General features: G+C 42.3%; 1 protein-coding gene across 2 annotated transcripts in view; it reads left to right on the plus strand.

The window, feature by feature from the left end:
- LOC124025884 (protein phosphatase 1 regulatory subunit 1A-like) overlaps positions 1-25,257 on the plus strand; it is a 67,121-nt gene that overhangs the window by 20,799 nt on the left and 21,065 nt on the right. For both annotated transcript variants that reach the window (XM_046339201.1, XM_046339203.1), the window contains exon 2: positions 14,889-14,949. In XM_046339201.1, the coding sequence (XP_046195157.1) occupies positions 14,889-14,949 (61 nt within the window). The remainder of the gene's footprint in view (positions 1-14,888; positions 14,950-25,257) is intronic.

Here is a 25,257-nt window from a genome sequence, read left to right on the forward strand (position 1 = left end):
CAACTTCTCCGGACAACTGTGTTATCACACACTTTGTAGCCGATGTGAGTAAGACCTTAAAACAGGTTAACATTCACAAGGCCGCCGCGCCAGACAGATTACCAGGACATGTACTCCAAGCATGCGCTGACCAACTGGCAAATGTCTTCACTGACATTTTAAACTTGTCCCTGACCGAGCCTGTAATACCAACATGTTTCAAGCAGACCACCGTAGTCCCTGTGCCCAAGAACAACATGGTAACTTGCCTAAATGACTACCAACCTGTAGCACTCATGTCTGTAGGCATGAAGTGCCTTGAAAGGCTGGTCATGTCTCACATAAACACCATTATCCCAGAAACCCTAGACCTAAACCAATTTTCATACCGCCCCAACAGATCCACAGATAATGCCATCTCTATTGCACTCCATAATGCCTTTCCCACCGACAAAAAGAACACCTATGTGAGAATGCTATTCATTGACTACAGCACAGCGTTCAACACCTTAGTGCCCTCAAAGCTCATCACTAAGCTAAGGACCCTCTGACTGAACACCTCCCTCTGCAGCTGGATCCTGGACTTCCTCAGTCCCCCCCTGTACTCTCTGTTCACCCATGACTGCATGTCCAAGCACGACTCCAACACCATCATTAAGTTAGCTGATGACACAACAGTGGTAGGCCTGATCACCGTCAACAATGAGACATCCAATAGGGAGGAGGTCAGAGACCTGGAAGTATGGTGCCAGGGTAACAACCTCTCCCTCAATGTGATCAAGACAAAGGAGATAATCATGGACTACTAGAAAAGGAGGGTCGGGCACACCCCCATTCTCATCGACAAGGCTGTAGTGGACCAGGTTGAGAGCTTCAAGTTCCTTGATGTCCACATCAACAAATGATCATGGTCCAAACACACCAAGACAGTCGTGAAGAGGGCACGATAACACCTATACCCCCTCAGGAGACTGAAAAGATTTGGCATGGGTCCTCAAATCCTCAAAAGTTGTACAGGTGCACCATCAAGAGCACTGGTTGCATCATCGCCTGGTATGTCAACTGATCGGACTCTGTCCACAAGGCACTACAGAGGGTAGTGCATACGGCCCAGTACATCACTGGGGCCAAGCTTCCTGCCATTTAGGACCTCTATACCAGGTGGTGTCAGAGCAAGGCCCTAAAAATTGCCAAAGACGCCAGCCACCCTAGTCATAGACTGTTCTCTCTGCTACTGGGTGGCAAGTGGTACCGGAGTGCCATGTCTCGGTCAAAAAGGCTTCTTAACATCTTCTACCCTCAAGCCATAAGACCCCCCCCCAATCATTACGCTGCTGCTTCTCTCTGTTTATTATCTATGCATAGCCACTTTACCTTTACGTACATGTACATACTACCTCAATTACCTCGCCTAACCCCAACATGTTGACTCTGCACCGGTACCCCCTGTATATTGCCTGGCTACTGTTATAATATTGTTGCTCTTTAATTATTAGTTATTTTTTCACATTTTTTCTTCCTTTTTTTTGTTTTTTTTACTTCAGTTTATTTTTGTAAGTACTTTCTTAACACCAATTCTTCTGAAAACTGGTTAAGGGCTTGTAAGTAAGCATTTCACTGTAAAGTCTACACCTGTTGTATTCAGTGCTTGTGACAAATAACATTTTATTTTATTTGATACAACATGGGAACATTAGATTAAAAACGTCAGGACAGAGATGGATCGTCTTTTGTTATACTGGGAGCAATATTGCATATGAATCCGAGAGAGGAGTATGGTGCTCCATGTGAATCAGCCAGTTCAATTCATTCTATTGTTACTCTGGTCGATCCATCAGAAGAGCTGGAATCTCTTCATATTTGACACTTCTTTTACAGAAGCAACAATAACAGAATCTATGGCTTTCTCTCTTTTCTTCTCAATTTGTGAGTTATGCAGTGTTGAATGTGAAGGAGAAAGAGCTGAAAGGAAAACGGGATGGATTAAGGCTCTGGGGGCAGTGGTGTGTGTGTGTGTGTGTGTGTGTGTGTGTGTGTGTGTGTGTGTGTGTGTGTGTGTGTGTGTGTGTGTGTGTGTGTGTGTGTGTGTGTGTGTGTGTGTGTGTGTGTGTTGATGAGAGCCGCTACGAGGGCTTGGTATGGTATTAATACAGCGTTTCCCTAACTCAGTCCTGAGGCCCCCCTAGGGGCACGTTTTGATTTTTGCACTTCACAGCGGACTCAAATAATGATTTGAATTGTTATTTGAATCAGGTGGGTAGTGCTAGGACAAACACTAAAATGTGCACCTCCTGGGGTTACCAGGACTATGGTGTGGAATTAAGTTATGGTATGGTATCCTTTAAGGTATGGTAGGGTAAGATATGGTAAGGTATTATGGTATGGTCAAGTATGGCAAGATATGTTATGGTATTATGGTATGGTATGATATAGTATGATATTAACATATAGTATGGTAAGATATGGTATGGTATTAAGGTATGGTTTTGAGGAATTGTATGGTAAGATATGGTATGGTGTTGAGGTATGGTATGGTAGGGTATGGTAAGATATGGTATGATATTGAAGGATGGTATGGTAAGATATGGTATGATATTGAGATATGGTATGCTATTAAGGTATGGTATGGTATTGAGGTATGGTATGGTAAGATATGGTATGGTATGGATTTGAGGTATGGTATGGTATTGAGGTATGGTAGGGTATGGTAAGATATGGTATGGTATTGAAGGATGGTATGGTAAGATATGGTATGGTATGGTATTGCGGTATGGTATGGTAAGATACGGTATGGTATTGAGGTATGGTATGGTAGGGTATGGTAAGATATGGTATGATATTGAAGGATGGTATGGTAAGATATGGTATGATATTGAGATATGGTATGCTATTAAGGTATGGTATGGTATTGAGGTATGGTATGGTAAGATATGGTATGGTATGGATTTGAGGTATGGTATGGTATTGAGGTATGGTAGGGTATGGTAAGATATGGTATGGTATTGAAGGATGGTATGGTAAGATATGGTATGATATTGAAGGATGGTATGGTAAGATATGGTATGATATTGAGATATGGTATGCTATTAAGGTATGGTATGGTATTGAGGTATGGTATGGTAAGATATGGTATGGTATGGAATTGAGGTATGGTATGGTAAGATATGGTATGATATTGAAGGATGGTATGGTAAGATATGGTATGACATTGAGATATGGTATGGTATTAAGGTATGGGATGGTATTGAGGTATGGTATGGTAAGATATGGTATGGTATGGAATTGAGGTATGGTATGGTAAGATATGGTATGGTATGGAATTGAGGTATGGTATGGTAAGATATGGTATGATATTGAAGGATGGTATGGTAAGATATGGTATGATATTGAAGTATGGTATGGTAAGATACGGTATGGTATTGAGGTATGGTATGGTAGGGTATGGTAAGATATGGTATGATATTGAGATATGGTATGCTATTAAGGTATGGTAGGGTATTGAGGTATGGTATGGTAAGATATGGAATTGAGGTATGGTATGGTAAGATATGGTATGGTATTGAGGTATGGTATGGTATTAAGGTATGGTATGGTATTGAGGTATGGTATGGTAAGATATGGTATGATATTGAGATATGGTATGCTATTAAGGTATGGTATGGTATTGAGGTATGGTATGGTAAGATATGGTATGGAATGGAATTGAGGTATGGTATGGTAAGATATGGTATGGTATTGAGGTATGGTATGGTAGGGTATGGTAAGATATGGTATGATATTGAAGTATGGTATGGTAAGATATGGTATGGAATTGAGGTACGGTATGGTAAGATCAAATCAAATCAAATCCAATCAAAATTATTTATATAGTCCTTCGTACATCAGCTGATCTCTCAAAGTGCTGTACAGAAACCCAGCCTAAAACTCCAAACAGCAAGCAATGCAGGTGTTGAAGCACGTTGGCTAGGAAAAACTCCCTAGAAAGGCCAAAACCTAGGAAGAAACCTAGAGAGGAACCAGGCTATGAGGGGTGGCCTCCTCTTCTGGCTGTGCCGGGTGGAGATTATAACAGAACATGGCCAAGATGTTGAAATGTTCATAAATGACCAGCATGGTCAAATAATAGGTCAGGGACAAGGTAGCACGTCCGGTGAACAGGTCAGGATTCCATAGCCGCAGGCAGAACATTTGAAACTGGAGCAGCAGCACGGCCAGTTGGACTGGAGACAGCAAGGAGTCATCATGCCAGGTAGTCCTGAGGCATGGTCCTACTGCTCAGGTCCTCCGAGAGAGAGAAAGAAAGAAAGAGAGAAGAGAGAATTAGAGAGAGGATACTTAAATTCACACAGGACACCGGATAAGACAGGAGAAGTACTCCAGATATAACGAACTGACCCTAGCCCCCCGACACATAAACTACTGAAATATAAATACTGGAGAATGAGACAGGTACCCCGGACAGGGCCAAACAGGAAGAATATAACCCCACCCACTTTGCCAAAGCACAGCCCCCACACCACTATAATAATAATAATATATGCCATTTAGCAGACGCTTTTATCCAAAGCGATTTACAGTCATGTGTGCATACATTCTACGTATGGGTGGTCCGGGGATCGAACCCACTACCCTGGCGTTATAAGCGCCATGCTCTACCAACTGAGCTACAGAAGGACATATTTATTTAAGAATTAAGACATAATCCTCTTTGTTAATTCCTTTTATTGAAGAGGAAGTTACAGGTACATAAAAACTATATTCCGCTTCCTTTTTGACTCCCCTTTGATAGATATCTTCAACCACCAACTTACCATCCTGAGGCAAGGCCGAGTATAGCCCACAAAGATCTCCGCCACGGCACAACCCAAGGGGGGGGCGCCAACCCAGACAGGAAGATCACATCAGTGACTCAACCCACTCAAGTGACGCACCCCTCCTAGGGACGGCATGAAAGAGCACCAGTAAGCCAGTGACTCAGCCCCTGTAATAGGGTTTAGAGGCAGAGAATCCCAGTGGAGAGAGGGGAACCGGCCAGGCAGAGACAGCAAGGGCGGTTCATTGCTCCAGAGCCTTGCTCCAGTAGACTACTTAGTGGTCCACGAGTGTTCAAGATGGCAGCATGTCATGTCGTTTGTCTGTGACTAGTACATTTTAACCTACTAATAACCTATTTATTTATGGTTGAGTAACTTCCTTGTTGTGTAGTGCAAACTAATTTTCTTTTGCTGGTGTAAAGATCAACTCGGCACTTCATTACTTGAAGTTGACCAAAGTAACTCTATCTCTGGCTGGCCTGAGTTCCTCCTTCGTCTGCTGAGTGTCTCGTCCAAGCTGCTCCTTTTTGCTCTTCGCCTGGCTGTCAGAGGCAGCTCAACAATCCCCAACCCGTTCTCTCAATCGACCTCAACACCCAATCTACTCACACGCGCAAACACTCACATTCAGACTCATACATACACGCTGCCCCTCTCTCCCCTTACCTTCCTTGGTCTCTATTTTTTACATTTCTCAGAGAAAATTACAATTTTCGTGGTATTGCTTTGTGCACTGAAAACGAACATTGCCGCTGGGTGAGTACATCTGACAATGTGCTCTCCCATCCATTAGACATTTTGTCTGCAGGAACTCGCTCTTTTTCACTCGGTCACTCGTCCATGTGCCGATGCACTTGTGGCATGATGTGAACAGTACGAATTTGTGTCTCTACCAAAGTCTGATGGGTTTAAGTGATTGTTTTGTATTGTCTAGAAACTCACTTGTAGAATTTGCTTGCAGTAGGTCTCTTAAAAAGAGAAGCCGTGCAAGGTTATTAAACAGAGGTCTTTTGTTGAGATCAGGTTACGTGCAACCTAACCCTGGCCCTGATATGCAATGTCTTCAAACCCCTTCTGATTTTAAATCTAGATGTATTTTTCATTTAAATGTACGCAGCATCTCGTTAAAAATGGATGGGGTTAGGATTTGGGGTAAATCAACTGATGCTGATGTAATTGTGTTTTCTGAAACCTGGCTCAGCAAGTCTGTTTTTCATAAGGATATTTGTATAAGTAGTTACAATGTTTATCGTACTGATCGAGTTCAGAAAGGTGGGGGTGTGGCTAAATATGTAAAAACGAAATTCCCTGTAAGTGTGGCAAAGTCTGAAACTATTTGTAAACAGTTTGAATTTCTTGCAATATTGAGAAACCTGAATATTGAGGTTTCAAAGGGCCTCTCTATAACTATGATTGGTTGTTATAGACCCTCCTCTGCTCTCGGTGATGTATTTTCTTCTCTGATGAACCTTCTGTCTAGACATCTTTACAGTGAAATGATCTTGATTGGTGATCTCAACTGGTGTTGGTTAAAGCCAGTGTCTGATGATTTAAAAATGTTTGTAATTCTATGAATCTTACCTAGTTGATTAACTCACCCACTCACCCAAAACTTAAATGCCCCAAAAAAGAACCCCTGATTGATTTGATATTGACAAAAGTTCCACATAAATATTCTGCGGTTGGTGTTTTTTGTAATGATTTAACATTTACATTACATTACATTTAAGTCATTTAGCAGACGCTCTTATCCAGAGCGACTTACAAATTGGTGCATTCACCTTATGGCATCCAGTGGAACAGTCACTTTACAATAATGCATCTAAATCTTAAAGGGGGGGTGAGAAGGATTACTTATCCTATCCTAGGTATTCCTTAAAGAGGTGGGGTTTCAGGTGTCTCCGGAAGGTGGTGATTGACTCCGCTGTCCTGGCGTCGTGAGGGAGTTTGTTCCACCATTGGGGGGCCAGAGCAGCGAACAGTTTTGACTGGGCTGAGCGGCAACTGTACTTCCTCAGTGGTAGGGAGGCGAGCAGGCCAGAGGTGGATGAACGCAGTGCCCTTGTTTGGGTGTAGGGCCTGATCAGAGCCTGGAGGTACTGAGGTGCCGTTCCCCTCACAGCTCCGTAGGCAAGCACCATGGTCTTGTAGCGGATGCGAGCTTCAACTGGAAGCCAGTGGAGAGAGCGGAGGAGCGGGGTGACGTGAGAGAACTTGGGAAGGTTGAACACCAGACGGGCTGCGGCGTTCTGGATGAGTTGTAGGGGTTTAATGGCACAGGCAGGGAGCCCAGCCAACAGCGAGTTGCAGTAATCCAGACGGGAGATGACAAGTGCCTGGATTAGGACCTGCGTCGCTTCCTGTGTGAGGCAGGGTCGTACTCTGCGGATGTTGTAGAGCATGAACCTACAGGAACGGGCCACCGCCTTGATGTTAGTTGAGAATGACAGGGTGTTGTCCAGGATCACGTCAAGGTTCTTTGTCGCTCTGGGAGGAGGACACAATGGAGTTGTCAACCGTGATGGCGAGATCATGGAACGGGCAGTCCTTCCCCGGGAGGAAGAGCAGCTCCGTCTTGCCGAGGTTCAGCTTGAGGTGGTGATCTGTCATCCACACTGATATGTCTGCCAGACATGCAGAGATGCGATTCGCCACCTGGTCATCAGAAGGGGGAAAGGAGAACATTAATTGTGTGTCGTCTGCATAGCAATGATAGGAGAGACCATGTGAGGTTATGACAGAGCCAAGTGACTTGGTGTATAGTGAGAATAGGAGAGGGCCTAGAACAGAGCCCTGGGGGACATCAGTGGTGAGAGCGCGTGGTGAGGAGACAGATTCTCGCCACGCCACCTGGTAGGAGCGACCTGTCAGGTAGGACGTAATCCAAGCGTGGGCCACGCCGGAGATGCCCAACTCGGAGAGGGTGGAGAGGAGGATCTGATGGTTCACAGTATCGAAGGCAGCCGATAGGTCTAGAAGCATGAGAGCAGAGGAGAGAGAGTTAGCTTTAGCAGTGCGGAGCGCCTCCGTGATACAGAGAAGAGCAGTCTCAGTTGAATGACTAGTCTTGAAACCTGACTGATTTGGATCAAGAAGGTCATTCAGAGAGAGATAGCGGGAGAGCTGGCCAAGGACGGCACGTTCAAGAGTTTTGGAGAGAAAAGAAAGAAGGGATACTGGTCTGTAGTTGACATCGGAGGGATCGAGTGTAGGTTTTTTCAGAAGGGGTGCAACTCTCGCTCTCTTGAAGACGGAAGGGACGTAGCCAGCGGTCAGGGATGAGTTGATGAGCGAGGTGAGGTAAGGGAGAAGGTCTCCGGAAATGGTCTGGAGAAGAGAGGAGGGGATAGGGTCAAGCGGGCAGGTTGTTGGGCGGCCGGCCGTCACAAGACGCGAGATTTCATCTGGAGAGAGAGGGAAGAAAGAGGTCAGAGCACAGGGTAGGGCAGTGTGAGCAGAACCAGCGGTGTCGTTTGACTTAGCAAACGAGGATCGGATGTCGTCGACCTTCTTTTCAAAATGGTTGACGAAGTCATCTGCAGAGAGGGAGGAGGGGGGAGGATTCAGGAGGGAGGAGAAGGTGGCAAAGAGCTTCCTAGGGTTAGAGGCAGATGCTTGGAATTTAGAGTGGTAGAAAGTGGCTTTAGCAGCAGAGACAGAGGAGGAAAATGTAGAGGAGGGAGTGAAAGGATGCCAGGTCCGCAGGGAGGTGAGTTTTCCTCCATTTCCGCTCGGCTGCCCGGAGCCCTGTTCTGTGAGCATTGTGCTGTTGTTCCAGTTAGAAATACTAAGGTTCCATCGACAAACCCACGTTTTATTCATAAGAGACATTTGAAGAGTTTTAATGAGCAGACTTTCTTTCATGATTTGTTTTATTTTGACTGGAGCAGATTGAGTTTATCCCTGATGTGGAAACTGTCTGGAAATTCTTTCATGATGGTTTTTCCCAAATAGTAAACAAACAGGCCCCATTCCGCAGGTTCAGGGTTAAAGGGCGGGACAATCCATGGTTTTCTTCTGAGCTGTCTAATATTATTCACGACCATAATCTAGTCTTGGCTAAAGCAAGGAAATCATGTTCTGATGCTGATTGGCTTATTTTTTAGGCAGTTACGAAACAAGTGTTCTTTTCTTCTCAGGAAGAACAAGTCAAAATATTTTATGTCTGTTACCACTGATAACCTGAATGACCATAGAACGTTTTGGAAGGCTATTAAGTCTATGTCTGGTAACAGTAATGTTAATGAATTACTGTCATGTGTATTGAAGGACTTTCTTGCTGTATATGACAAAACTGAATTGCTGAATTGTTTCACTGAGGACTTTGCATCATCTGGTAGGCTGTTTGATTCAGTGTCCTCTGTCTCTATACAACCCTGTGTGGATGAACCAGTGAGAGCTGGTCAAACTTGTAGCTTTTTGCCATTCTCAGTGCCGGTGGTACATAAAGCCCTGAAATCCTTAGATCAGAGAAAACCTGCAGGTCCTGATCTTTTGGATCCCTGATTTTTAAATCTGGCAGCTGATTTCATAGCTGAACCACTTACATCTTTGTTCAATCTAACCCTGGAATGTAATGAAATTACAAAGATCTGGAAATCAGCATTTGTCCTACCACTTTTAAAAGGGGGAGATCCAACTCTTGTAAATAATTATAGGCCAATCTCAAAGCTGTCACACCTGGTGAAAATACTTGAAACCCTTGTGAGTGAACAGATAACATAGTTTTTATATACTAACTCTATTTTATCAATGTACCAATCGGCTTCAGGACAAAGCATAGCACAATTACAGCAGCCATGAAGGTTTTAAATGATATCACCGAAGCACTTGACAAAAAACAGCACTGTGTCTCACTTTTTATTGATCTCTCTAAGGCTTTTGATACAGTTGATCATGCTATACTAAGGCAGAGATTGTCGAGTGTAGGTCTTTCGGAGCATGCAGTTACATGGTTTGCTAACTATCTGTCTGATAGAACTCAGTGCACTCATGACGGTTAAATTGTCTGTCAGTAATGGTGTGCCCCAAGGCTCTGTACCTGGTCCTCTCTTATTCACTATTTATATTAACAATTTAGACAAAAATGTCCAAAATGCTCAACTTCATTTTTATGCAGATGGTACTGTTATTTACTGTTGTGCCTCGTCTCTTACAAAAGCTTTCCAGAACTTACAAAATGCTTTTTATACTGTTCAGCATAACCTTGTGTCAATTGAAGCTTATCTTCAATACTGACAAAACTAAACTAATGGTGTTTTCTAAAGCAAGAAATAGACCTCTGAACTTTTCACCTATTATTACCTGTCAGGGCAAGGATATTGAGACTGTAACCTCATATAAATATCTTGGAATTTTAATTGATGACGGCCTCTCTTTTAAATCGCATATTCAACAATTTACACAAAAATTGAAGCTGAAATTGGGATTTTATTTTAGGAATAAGACCCGTTTTTCTTTTGAAGCCAGGAGGAGGCTAGTATCAGCTATATTTATGCCTTTTCTAGACTATGGGGATATTTTATATATGAATATGGGGATACTTTACCATGGCACTTTGAGATTTATTTTAAACCGCAAAACCCTTACGCACCACTGCACTTTGTATACCAGGGTTGGCTGGCCTTCTCTAGTCACTCGTAGGCTCAGGCACTGGTATACGTTTATTTACAAAGCCCTTTTGGGTTTACTACCTTTTTATTTGGGCATTTTTATTGTTCAGAGATGTGGTGGGTACTCTCTTCATTCGCTGGACTTTATCCTGCTAACTGTTCCAAATGTCCAAACTAAATTTGGTAAATGGGTTTGTCAGGACCCAGTTATGAACCCGGGTCTCCGGAGTGAGAAACAGTCACTTAACCAACTGAGTCACGAATAGTTGGCAGAACCCAGAAGATGAGGCAGACACAGCAGTACTTGAGACGGTGTATTTAATAAAGTAAAAAGTGAAGTTCTTCAGGAAAACATGTAACTCCACAACCTCAAAATGAATTCCACAAGAACAAAGGTAATCCTCCAAGACAAAAAGGTAAATCCACAAGGTGGAAGGTATAGCACAAAAAGCCTCAAAAAGATACTCAAAAACAAACAAACAAACAAGAACAAAAAACAGAATTCCACAAGAGAGTCCACCGGGATCAACAAGAGTTCACAGAGTACTAGGGCTGGGTGCTAACATACAAACACAGAGCAAAGGACTGAGGAAAACAAAGGGTTTAAATACAATCAGGGGAAACGAGGCACAGGTGCAAATAATAATGGGGATCAAGGGAAAACAAAAGGTCAAAAGGCTCAATGGGGGCATCTAGTGACCAAGAACTGGAACAATAATAATAATAATAATAACCCTGGCCAAATCCTGACAGGGTTTTTATGTACTCATCAACAAAATATTTTTAAACTGGAAGGACTTGTCCCGATTGGTATTTATGAATCACTGATGAATGATCTTGGGACTGATTCCCTGACCTGTCAATGTTTTTAATTTGCTGTTTTATAATTTTGTTATACTCTTGTGAATTCTATGGTTTTTACTGTATTACTTGTAGTTTATCATGTTGTTTGTCTGTAATTGTGTAATGACTTGGTGCTGCCTATCATGGCCAGGACGCTTTTGAAAAAGAGATTTCAAATCTCAAATAAAACGGTAGTTAACCCCAAATGGCTTTGTAAATAAAAGTATACTGGTGACTGAGGTATTGTATGGTAAGATATGGTATGGTGTTGAGGTATAGTATGATAAGATATGGTATGGTGTTGAGGTATAGCATGGTAAGATATTATATTTTGGTATTGAGGTATGGTATGGTATTGAGGTATAGTATGGTAAGATATGGTATGGTATTGATGTATGGTGTGGTATTGAGGTATGGTAGGGTATGGTAAGATATGGTATGGTATTGATGTATGGTGTGGTATTGAGGTATGGTAGGGTATGATAAGATATAGTATCGTATTAAGGTATGGTGTGCTATTGAGGTATGGTAGGGTATGGTAAGATATGGTATGGTATTGATGTATGATATGGTAGGGTATGGTAAGATATGGTATCGCGGTATGGTATAGTAAGTATGGAATAATGTGTGTGTGTAGCATAAGATATGGTACACACACACACACACACACACACACACACACACACACACACACACACACACACACACACACACACACACACACACACACACACACACACACACACACACACACACACACACACACACACACACACACACACACACACACACACACACATATGCTGGATAAATATCAATAAAATAAGTAGGAATAGGGGGAGTGTTGGAGGGTTGGAGGGCTGGAGGGTTGGAGTGTTGGAGGGTCGGAGGGCTGGAGGGCTGGAGGGCTGGAGGGCTGGAGGGTTGGAGGGTTGGAGGGCTGGAGCGCTGGAGGGTTGGAGGGCTGAGGGCTGGAGGGTTGGAGGGTTGGAGGGCTGGAGGGCTGGAGGGTTGGAGGGCTGGAGGGCTGGAGGGCTGGAGGGCTGGCGGGTTGGAGGGCTGGAGGGCTGAAGGGAATCCTGAGGAGAGCGGTACTGGAGGGGCTCTTCAGCTGCGGGTTGGGTGAATATGAAAAGGTATTGACACAAGCAAACAAAATAAATAAACCTTTTTAATATCCTCGACAGACAGGAGATGAGATGAGGTGAGCAATGTTCCTGTAAAAGTGAAAACAACACTGACCACACAATCAACCAGTGTGGGCCCCAGTGGGCCCCAGTGGGACACTTCTAACAGCAATAATAAGACATGGTGTTTAATACTGCACTTTTCAAGGACCCAAATATGCTTTCATAGTCTCTCCATCTGGTGTGAAAGACCAAAAGAAAGAGAGATGTTGCTTCTTATACACAGTCTTTCTCTGGTTGTGTGTGAAAGGAAATGAATCCTCTTTTGGTCTGCATACCCAATTATTCAAGGAGATAACATTGACTAATGAGCAGTGCATCATCAAAGAGATAACATTGACTAATGAGCAGTGTGTCATTCAAGGAGATAACATTGACTAATGAGCAGTGTGTCATTCAAAGAGATAACATTGACTAATGAGCAGTGTGTCATTCAAGGAGATAACATTGACTAATGAGCAGTGTGTCATTCAAAGAGATAACATTGACTAATGAGCAGTGTGTCATTCAAGGAGATAACGTTGACTAATGAGCAGTGCATCATCAAAGAGATAACATTGATTAATAAGCAGTGTGTCATTCAAGGAGATAACGTTGACTAATGAGCAGTGCATCATCAAAGAGATAACATTGACTAATGAGCAGTGTGTCATTCAAGGAGATAACATTGACTAATGAGCAGTGTGTCATTCAAAGAGATAACATTGACTAATGAGCAGTGTGTCATTCAAGGAGATAACATTGACTAATGAGCAGTGTGTCATTCAAGGAGATATCATTGACTAATGAGCAGTGTGTCATTCAAGGAGATAACATTGACTAATGAGCAGTGTGTCATTCAAGGAGATAACGTTGACTAACGAGCAGTGCGTCATCAAAGAGATAACAGTGACTAATGCGCAGTGCATCATCAAAGAGATAACATTGACTAATGAGCAGTGTGTCATTCAAGGAGATAACATTGACTAATGAGCCGTGTGTCATTCAAGAAGATAACATTGACTAATGAGCAGTGTGTCATTCAAAGAGATAACATTGACTAATGAGCAGTGTGTCATTCAAGGAGATAACATTGACTAATGAGCCATGTGTCATTCAAGGAGATAACATTGACTAATGAGCAGTGTGTCATTCAAGGAGATAACATTGACTAATGAGCAGTGCGTCATCAAAGAGATAACAGTGACTAATGCGCAGTGTGTCATTTAAGGGGATAACATTGACTAATGAGCAGTGCGTCATCAAAGAGATAACATTGATTAATGTGCAGTCTGTCATCAAGGAGAAAACATTGACTAATGAGCAGTCTGTCATCAAGGAGATAACATTGATTAGTGAGCAGGAGTGTGTCATCAAGGAGATAACATTGACTAATGAGCAGTGTATTATTAAGGAGATAACATTGGCTAGTGAGCAACAGTGTGTCATCAAGGAGATAACATTGACTAGTGAGCAGTACGTCATCAAGGAGATGACATCAAATCCCATAATGAGTCTCTATTAAATAAACCCTTATCGTTAACTAAGAAAGCAGAGCAAGACTCTCATTAGGTAAGCATTTTCTTCAGTAGTAACATATGCATTTCAAAGCTTTTCAGAGGCTGTTTTTACACAGGCTGCCCCAATTATGATCTTTTCCCACTAATTGGTCTTTTGACCCAATCGGATCCACTCTTTCGCCAATAAAAACATCAGAATTGGGCTGCCTGTGTGAACTCAGCCTCCGTTTCTTGTTTCTGCGTGTAGAGTGTTTCGCATCCCAACCGAGGTTGGGTTAGGAGTTTTGCTACTGTGTTGTTCTATGAATTCCATCTTGTCTTCCTTACATGTAGGCTATACTTAAATCAGAGAAAAATTGTGATAAACAGCAGGTGAAGAAGCTCTCCTAACTCTGCCTCTAAAACTATCATCATGGTGCTGACTGTTTTTGTCACTCCAGTACAAGATACACATATATAACAGTGTGCGACATTGAATGTCAATATATATATAAAAAATATTTTAAAAATAAAAAGAGTTCTTAACAGGGCGTGTTTTTTTTTAACGCTCGCAGGTGTCATCTCCTTCAGACATGAGCTCGTCGTCAGAGCAGTGGACAGAAAGCCAACTAGACTGTTTTGTAATTGCAGATTTCAGCATTTAGAAACAACAGTAGGATTGGACCTCACATGTCGTTCGTCCTTACTCAGCAAGGCTGGCAGCTACAGCTCAGAACCGCTGGTGTGTGTGTGTACGTGTGTGTGTCTGTGCAACTGAGGGAGTTGAGGATGAGGTAAGCTGTTTGTGTGGGTGCAATACTGTTGTTGGAGTTTTTTTTTTAACCCCACAACACATCTTAATTATATCTCTAAGCAAACACCATCACCACAAAATCTTGTGTTTTTCTTGGTTTCTTAATGTACTTTTTCTCGATTTCTTGAATACTGATGTCAGTTCTGTCTGTTTCTCTCCAGATCAGAAGACGTCGGCCCACCCCTGCTACTCTGGTAGCTTCCAGTGACCAGTCTTCTCCAGGTAACTAAATAGCATCTTATTCACTTTAATACATGGGCCAATTCTAGTGTCCATTATTGTGTAGAACTGAAATGTGTCTTCTGCCCGTCTTCAGTCTACTGGTCCGCTGGCAGCAGATCAATCAATCAAACGTATTTTATAAAGACCTTTAACATTAGCAGTCATCACAAAGTAAAAGGGACTCAGCGTAAAACTCCATAGAGCAGCAATGCAGAGGCGGACACACAGTGAAGCAATTTATTATGTATTATAATCTAGTTATATTATACCTCCCTACCCTCCTACCTTTATATTATACCTCCCCTACCCTCCTACCTTTATATTATACCTCCCCTACCCTCCTACCTTTATATTATACCTCCCCTACCCTCCTACCTTTATATTATACCTCCCCTACCCTACCCTCCTACCTTTATATTATACCTCCCCTACCCTCCTACCTTTATATTATACCTACCCTACCCTCCTACCTTTATATTATACCTCCCCTACCCTCCTACCTTTATATTATACCTCCCCTACCCTCCTACCTTTATATTATACCTCCCCTACCCTCCTACCTTTATATTATACCTCTCCTACCCTCCTACCTTTATATTATACATACCCTACCCTCCTACCTTTATATTATACCTCCCCTACCCTCCTACCTTTATATTATACCTACCCTACCCTCCTACCATTATATTATACCTCCCCTACCCTCCTACCTTTATATTATACCTCCCCTACCCTCCTACCTTTATATTATACCTCCCCTACCCTCCTACCTTTATATTATACCTCCCCTACCCTACCCTCCTACCTTTATATTATACCTACCCTACCCTCCTACCTTTATATTATACCTCCCCTACCCTACCCTCCTACCTTTATATTATACCTCCCCTACCCTCCTACCTTTATATTATACCTACCCTACCCTCCTACCTTTATATTATACCTCCCTACCCTCCTACCTTTATATTATACCTCCCCTTTATATTATACCTACCCTCCTACCTTTATATTATACCTCCCCTACCCTCCTACCTTTATATTATACCTCCCCTACCCTCCTACCTTTATATTATACCTCCCCCCTACCCTCCTACCTTTATATTATACCTACCCTACCCTCCTACCTTTATATTATACCTCCCCTACCCTCCTACCTTTATATTATACCTACCCTACCCTCCTACCATTATATTATACCTCCCCTACCTCCTACCTTTATATTATACCTCCCCTACCCTCCTACCTTTATATTATACCTCCCCCCTACCCTCCTACCTTTATATTATACCTCCCCTACCCTCCTACCTTTATATTATACCTCCCCTACCCTACCCTCCTACCTTTATATTATACCTCCCCTACCCTCCTACCTTTATATTATACCTACCCTACCCTCCTACCTTTATATTATACCTCCCCTACCCTCCTACCTTTATATTATACCTCCCCTACCCTCCTACCTTTATATTATACCTCCCATACCCTCCTACCTTTATATTATACCTCCCCTACCCTCCTCCTACCTTTATATTATACCTACCCTACCCTCCTACCTTTATATTATACCTCCCCTACCCCCTACCCTCCTACCTTTATATTATACCTCCCCTACCCTCCTACCTTTATATTATACCTACCCTACCCTCCTACCTTTATATTATACCTCCCCTACCCTCCTACCTTTATATTATACCTCCCCTACCCTCCTACCCCTCCCATACCTTACCTTTATATTATACCTCCCCTACCCTCCTACCTTTATATTATACCTCCCCTACCCTCCTACCTTTATATTATACCTCCCATACCCTCCTACCTTTATATTATACCTCCCCTACCCTCCTACCTTTATATTATAAGTACCCTACCCTCCTTCCTTTATATTATACCTCCCCTACCCTCCCCTACCCTCCAACCTTTATATTATACCTCCCCTACCCTACCCTCCTACCTTTATATTATACCTCCCCTACCCTCCCCTACCCTCCTACCTTTATATTATATCTCCCCTACCCTACCCTCCTACCTTTATATTATATCTCCCCTACCCTCCTACCTTTATATTATACCTCCCCTACCCTTCTACCTTTATATTATACCTCCCCTAACCTCCTACCTTTATATTATACCTCCCCTACCCTCCTACCTTTATATTATACCTCCCTACCCTCCTTCCTTTATATTATACCTCCCCTACCCTCCCCTACCCTCCTACCTTTATATTATATCTCCCCTACCCTCCCCTACCCTCCTACCTTTATATTATATCTCCCCTAACCTCCTACCTTTATATTATACCTCCCCTACCATCCTTCTACCTTTATATTATACCTCCCCTAACCTCCTACCTTTATATTATTCCCCTACCCTCCTACCTTTATATTATACTCCCTTTTCCTCCTACTTTATATTATACCTCCCCTACCCTCCTACCTTTATATTATACCTCCCCTACCCTCCCCTACCCTCCTACCTTTATATTATATCTCCCCTAACCTCCTACCTTTATATTATACCTCCCCTACCATCCTTCCTTTATATTATGTTGCTAAGTCATTGTGATAGGTATTTATAGACTATATATAAACTCTCTTTTCTGTCTTTGATCTTAGGGATCTTTCTCTCAACAAAGAGATTCACAGGAGATTAACTGAGTCTCTGATTTTCTCCCTGAAGACAAAGAACAGTTCCGTACACTCACACCACTCTCCTCTGATATCTGTATCACAGTGAGCTGTAGCTGGATGCCTGTCGAGCGAGAGAGAAAGAGAGAAAGAGAGAGAGAGAGAGAGAGAGAGAGAGAGAGAGAGAGAGAGAGAGAGAGAGAGAGAGAGAGAGAGAGAGAGAGAGAGAAAGAGAGAGAGAGAGAGAGAGAGAGAGAGAGAGAGAGACAGAGAGAGAGAGAGAGAGAGAGAGAGAGAGAGAGAGAGAGAGAGAGAGAGAGAGAGAGATTTATTATTATACAATAATAAAGATGACATCCTATAACCTGTAGTAAGAAAGATAACACTTATAGGCTATAATTGTCACGGCCATCGAAAGGACTGGACCAAAGCGCAGGGTGGTGAGCATACATTTTTCCTTTATTTAAAATGAGGCCAACAAAACAATAAACCATACAAAACGACCATGAAGCTTAAGGGCTGTAGTGCCACAAACAAAGACAACTACCCACAACGAGGGAAAATGGGCTACCTAAGTACGGTTCCCAATCAGACACAACGATAGACAGCTGTCCCTGCTTGAGAACCATACCCGGCCAAAACATAGAAAACGAAAAACAGAGAAAACAAAGCATAGAATGCCCACCGCATATCACACCCTGACCAAACCAAATAGAGACATAAAAAGGCTCTCTAAGGTCAGGGAATGACAATAATAATAAAGATAACAGATGATGATCTATAATAATAAAGATAACACATGATTATCTATAATAATAAAGATAACATCCTATAGGCAATAATAATAAAGATAACAGATGATTATCTTTAATAATAAAGATAACACCCTATAGGCTATGGTAATAAAGATAACACCCTATAGGCTATGGTAATAAAGATAACACCTTATCGGCTATGGTAATAAAGATAACACCCTATACGCTATGGTAATAAAGATAACACCGTATAGGCTATGGTAATAAAGATAACACCCTATAGGCTATAGTAGGAAAGATAACACCCTATAGGCTATAGTAGTAAAGATAACACCCTATAGGCTATAATAATAAAGATAACACCCTATAATCTATAATAAAAAAGATAACACCCTATAGGCTATAATAATAAAGATAACACCCTATAATCTATAATAATAAAGACAACACCCTATAGGCTATGGTAATAAAGATAACACCCTATAGGCTATGTGTAACGACGTTCGTCTGTTGTAAGAAGAGAGTCAGACCGAAATGCAGCGTGTCGGTTACTCATGACTTTAATAAATGAAAACGGTACATGAAATAACTGAAATACGAAAACAACAAACGAAACGTGAAACTAATTACAGCCTATCTGGTGACTACTACACAGAGACAGGAACAAACACCCACAAAATACAAAGCGAAAGTCAGGCTGTGTAAATACGGTTCTCAATCAGAGACAACGACAAGCACCTGACTCTGATTGAGAATCGCCTCAGGCAGCCAAGCCTAACTAGACACACCCCTAATCAGCCGCAATCCCAAATAATACAAACCCCAATATGAATACAACATATAAACCCATGTCACACCCTGGCCTACCCAAACATATAACAAAAACACAAAATACAATGACCAAGGCGTGACAGAACCCCCCCCCCCTAAGGTGCGGACTCCCGGACGCACCTCAAGAGCATAGGGAGGGTCCGGGTGGGCGTCTGTCCATGGTGGCGGTTCTGGCTCGGGACGTGGACCCCACTCCATTAATGTCCTAGTTCCTCCCCTTCGCGTCCTGGGATCATCCACCTTCTCCGCCGACCATGGCCTAATAGTCCTCACCCAGATCCCCACATAACTGAGGGGCAACTCGGGACAGAGGGGCAGCTCGGGACAGAGGGGCAGCTCGGGACATCTCAGGACAGAGGGGCATCTCAGGACAGAGGGGCATCTCAGGACAGAGGGGCATCTCGGGACAGAGGGGCATCTCGGGACAGAGGGGCATCTCGGGACAGAGGGGCAGCCCGGGACAGAGGGGCAGCCCGGGACAGAGGGGCAGCTCGGGACAGAGGAGCAGCTCGGGACTGAGGGGAAGCCCGGTACTGAGGGGAAGCCCAGTACTGAGAGGAAGCCCAGTACTGAGAGGAAGCTCAGGCAGGTAGTAGGCTCCGGTAAATCCTGGCTGGCTGGTGGAACTGGATGATTCAGGTTGTCTGGGTGATCTAGAAGATCATGGCTGACTGGCACTTCTGGCGGATCTTGGTAGACTGGCACTTCTGGCGGATCCTGGCAGACTGGCGACGCTGGGCAGACTGGCGGCGCTGGGCAGACTGGCGGCGCTGGGCAGGCTGGCGGTGCTGGGCATGCTGGCGGAGCTGGGCAGGCTGGCGGCGCTGGGCAGACTGGCGGCACTGGGCAGACTGGCGGCGCTGGGCAGACTGGCGGCACTGGGCAGACTGGGAGCACTAGCGGCGCTGGGCAGACTGGCGGTGCTGGCGGCGCCGGGCAGACTGGCAGGGCTGGCGGCGCAGGGCAGACTGGGACCACTGGCAGCGCTGGGCAGACTGGGAGCACTGGCCGCGCTGGGCCGACTGGGAGCACTGGCCACGCTGGGCCGACTGGGAGCACTGGCCACGCTGGGCCGACTGGGAGCACTGGCCGCGCTGGGCCGACTGGGAGCACTGGCGGCGCTGGGCAGACTGGAGACTCCGGCAGCGCAGGAGAGTAGAAAGGCTCTGGCTGTGCTAAACAGGCGGGAGACTCCAACAGCGCAGGAGAGGAGAAAAGCGCTGGCTGCGCTGAACAGGCTAGGTGCACTGGAGGCCTGGTGCGTGGTGCTGGAACTGGTGGTACTGGCTCGAGGACACGCACAGGAAGCCTGGTGCGGGGAGCTGCTACCGGAGGACTGGTGTGGGGAGCTGCTACCGGAGGACTGGTGTGTAGAGGTGGCTCTGGATAGACCGGACCGTGCAGGCGCACTGAAGCTCTTGAGCACCGAGCCTGCCCAAGCTTACCTGGCTCGATGTCCACTCTAGCCCGGCCAATAGGAAGGGCTGGTATGTGCCGCACCTGGCTCTGCACCCGCACTGGAAACACTGTGCGCTCCATAGCATAACACGGTGCCTGCCCGGTCTCTCTAGCCCAACGGTGAGCACAGGGAGTATGCACAGGTCTCCTACCTGGCATAACTATTCTCCCTTCTATCCCCCCCCAATAATTTTTTGGGGCTGCTTTTCAGGTTTCCTTGCCAACCGTGTTCCCTCGTATCGTCGGCTCCTATCTCCGGCTGCCTCTGCTCTCCTTAGTGCCTCCACCTGTTCCCATGGGAGGCGATCTCTTCCGGCCAATATCTCCTCCCAAGTGTAACAACCTTTACCATCCAACACGTCTTCTCATGTCCATTTCTCCAAGTGGTGCAGCCTCTCCCATTGCAACTGCTCTTCACAATTAACAGGGAGAGTAGGCTCAGGTCTGACTCCTGACTCAGCCACTCTCTCTCTGCGCTCTCCCCTAATAAATATTTGGGGTTTACTTTCGGTATTCTCTCTGCGTCGCCGTGTTCTCCTTTTCGACTCCATTCGTCTATAGCCCTCTTCGCATTGCTGCAGGGAATCCCAGGCGGGCTCCTGCACTCGCTCTGGGTCGGCCGCCCACCTGTCGATTTCTTCCCACATCGTATAATCCATGCCTCTACCGTCCATAACGTCCTCCTTTAGATCCTGCCAGTTCACACGCTGCTCGGTCTGTGAGTGGTGGGTGTTTCTGTAACAACGTTTGTCTGTTGTAAGTAGAGAGTCAGAACGAAATGCAGCGTGTAGGTTACTCATGACTTTAATAAATGAAAACGGTACATGAAATAACTGAAATACGAAAACAACAAACGAAACGTGAAACTAATTACAGCCTATCTGGTGACTACTAAACAGAGACAGAAACAAACACCCACAAAATACAAAATCGAAAGTCAGGCTGTCTAAATACGGTTCTCAATCAGAGACAACGACAAGCACCTGACTCTGATTGAGAATCGCCTCAGGCAGCCAAGCCTAACTAGACACACCCCTAATCAGCCGCAATCCCAAATAATACAAACCCCAATACGAATACAACATATAAACACATGTCACACCCTGGCCTACCCAAACATATAACAAAAACACAAAATACAATGACCAAGGCGTGACACTATGGTAATAAAGATAACACCCTATACGCTATGATAATAAAGATAACACCCTATAGGCTATAGTAGTAAAGATAACACCCTATAGGCTATGGTAATAAAGATAACATCCTATAGGCTATGATGATAAAGATAACACCCTATAGGCTATAATAAAAAATATAACACCCTATAGGCTATAATAATAAAGATAACACCCTATAGGCTATAATAATAAAGACAACACCCTATAGGCTATGGTAATAAAGATAACACCCTATAGGCTATAGTAGTAAAGATAAGACCTTATAGGCTATGGTAATAAAGATAACATCCTATAGGCTATGATAATAAAGATAACACCCTATAGGCTGTAATAATAAAGACAACACCCTATAGGCTATAGTAGTAAAGATAACACTCTATAGGCTATAGTAATAAAGATAACATCATATAGGCTATGATAATAAAGATAACACCCTATAGGCTATGGTAATAAAGATAACACCCTATAGGCTATGGTAATAAAGATAACACCCTATAGGCTATGGTAATAAAGATAACACCCTATGGGCTACAGTAGTAAAGATAACACCCTATAGGCTATGGTACTAAGATAACATCCTATAGGCTATGATAATAAAGATAACACCCTATAGGCTATAATAATAATGATAACACCCAATAGGCTATGGTAATAAAGATAACATCCTATAGGCTATGATAATAAAGATAACACCCTATAGGCTATAGTAGTAAAGATAACATCCTATAGGCTAAGATAATAAAGATAACACCCTATAGGCTATAATAATAAAGATAATACCCTATAGGCTATAATAATAAAGATAACACCCTATAGGCAATAATAATAAAGATAACACCCTGTAGGCTATAATAATATAGATAACACCCTATAGGCTATAATAATAAAGATAACACCCACTATAGGCTATAATAATAAAGACAACACCCTATAGGCTATGGTAATAAAGATAACACCCTATAGGCTATAGTAGTAAAGATAAGACCTTATAGGCTATGGTAATAAAGATAACATCCTATAGGCTATGATAATAAAGATAACACCCTATAGGCTGTAATAATAAAGACAACACCCTATAGGCTATAGTAGTAAAGATAACACTCTATAGGCTATAGTAATAAAGATAACATCATATAGGCTTTGATAATAAAGATAACACCCTATAGGCTATGGTAATAAAGATAACACCCTATAGGCTATGGTAATAAAGATAACACCCTATAGGCTATGGTAATAAAGATAACACCCTATGGGCTACAGTAGTAAAGATAACACCCTATAGGCTATGGTACTAAGATAACATCCTATAGGCTATGATAATAAAGATAACACCCTATAGGCTATAATAATAATGATAACACCCAATAGGCTATGGTAATAAAGATAACATCCTATAGGCTATGATAATAAAGATAACACCCTATAGGCTATAATAATAAAGATACCACCCTATAGGCAATAATAATAAAGATAACACCCTGTAGGCTATAATAATATAGATAACACCCCATAGGCTATAATAATAAAGATAACACCCCCTATACGCTATAATAATAAAGATAACACCCTATAGGCTATGGTAATAAAAATAACACCCTATAGGCTATGGTAATAAAGATAACACCCTATAGGCTATGGTAATAAAGATAACACCCTATAGGCTATGGTAATAAAGATAACACCCTATAGGCTATGATAATAAAGATAACACCCTATAGGCGATAATAATAAAGATAACACCCTATAGGCTATAATAATATAGATAACACCCTATAGGCTATAATAATGAAGACAACACCCTATAGGCTATAGTAGTAAAGATAACACCCTATAGGCTATAGTAGTAAAGATAACATCCTATAGGCTAAGATAATAAAGATAATACCCTATAGGCTATAATAATAAAGATAAAACCCTATAGGCTATGGTAATAAAGATAACACCCTATAATCTATAATAAAAAAGATAACACCCTATAGGCTATAATAATAAAGATAACACCCCCTATACGCTATAATAATAAAGATAACACCCTATAGGCTATGGTAATAAAGATAACACCCTACAGGCTATGGTAATAAAGATTACATCCTATAGGCTATGATAATAAAGATAACACCCTATAGGCTATAATAATAAAGATAACACCCTATAGGCTATAATAATAAAGACAACACCCTATAGGCTATGGTAATAAAGATAACACCCTATAGGCTATAGTAGTAAAGATAACACCCTATAGGCTATAGTAATAACGGTAACATCATATAGGCTATGGTAATAAAGATAACACCCTATAAGCTATAATAATAAAGATAATACCCTATAGGCTATAATAATAAAGATAACACCCTATAGGCTATAATAATAAAGATAGCAACCTATAGGCTATAATAATAAAGATAACACCCTATAGGCCATAATAATAAAGATAACACCCTATAGGCTATAATAATAAAGATAACACCCTATAGGCTATAATAATAAAGATAACACCCTATAGGCTATGGTAATAAAGATAACACCCTATAATCTATAATAAAAAAGATAACACCCTATAATCTATAATAAAAAAGATAACACCCTATAGGCTATAATATTAAAGATAACACCCTATAGGTTATAATAATATAGATAACACCCTATAGGCTATAATAATAAAGATAACACCCCCTATACGCTATAATAATAAAGATAACGCCCTATAGGCTATGGTAATGAAGATAAACCCTATAGGCTATGGTAATAAAGATAACACCCTATAGGCTATAATAATAAAGATAACACCCTATAGGCTATAATAATAAAGATAACACCCTATAGGCTATAATAATAAAGATAACACCCTATAGGCTATAGTAATAAAGATAACACCCTATGGGCTATAGTAGTAAAGATAACACCCTATAGGCTATGGTAATAAAGATAACATCCTATAGGCTATGGTAATAAAGATAACACCCTATAGGCGATAATAATAAAGATAACACCCTATAGGCTATAATAATAAAGATAACACCCTATAGGCTATAATAATGAAGACAACACCCTATAGGCCATAGTAGTAAAGATAACATCCTATAGGCGAAGATAATAAAGATAACACCCTATAGGCTATAATAATAAAGATAACACCCTATAGGCTATAATGATAAAGATAACACCCTATAATCTATAATAAAAAAGATAACACCCTATAATCTATAATAAAAAAGATAACACCCTATAGGCTATAGTAGTAAAGATAACACCCTATAGGCTATAATAATAAAGATAACACCCTATAGGCTATAATAATAAAGATATCACCCTATAGGCTATAGTAGTAAAGATAACACCCTATAGGCTATGGTAATAAAGATAACACCCTATAGGCTATAATAATAAAGATAGCAACCTATAGGCTATTATAATAAAGACAACACCCTATAGGCTATAGTAGGAAAGATAACACCCTAT

Source organism: Oncorhynchus gorbuscha, linkage group LG03 (assembly GCF_021184085.1).
Source record: "Oncorhynchus gorbuscha isolate QuinsamMale2020 ecotype Even-year linkage group LG03, OgorEven_v1.0, whole genome shotgun sequence".
Taxonomy (NCBI): domain Eukaryota; kingdom Metazoa; phylum Chordata; class Actinopteri; order Salmoniformes; family Salmonidae; genus Oncorhynchus; species Oncorhynchus gorbuscha.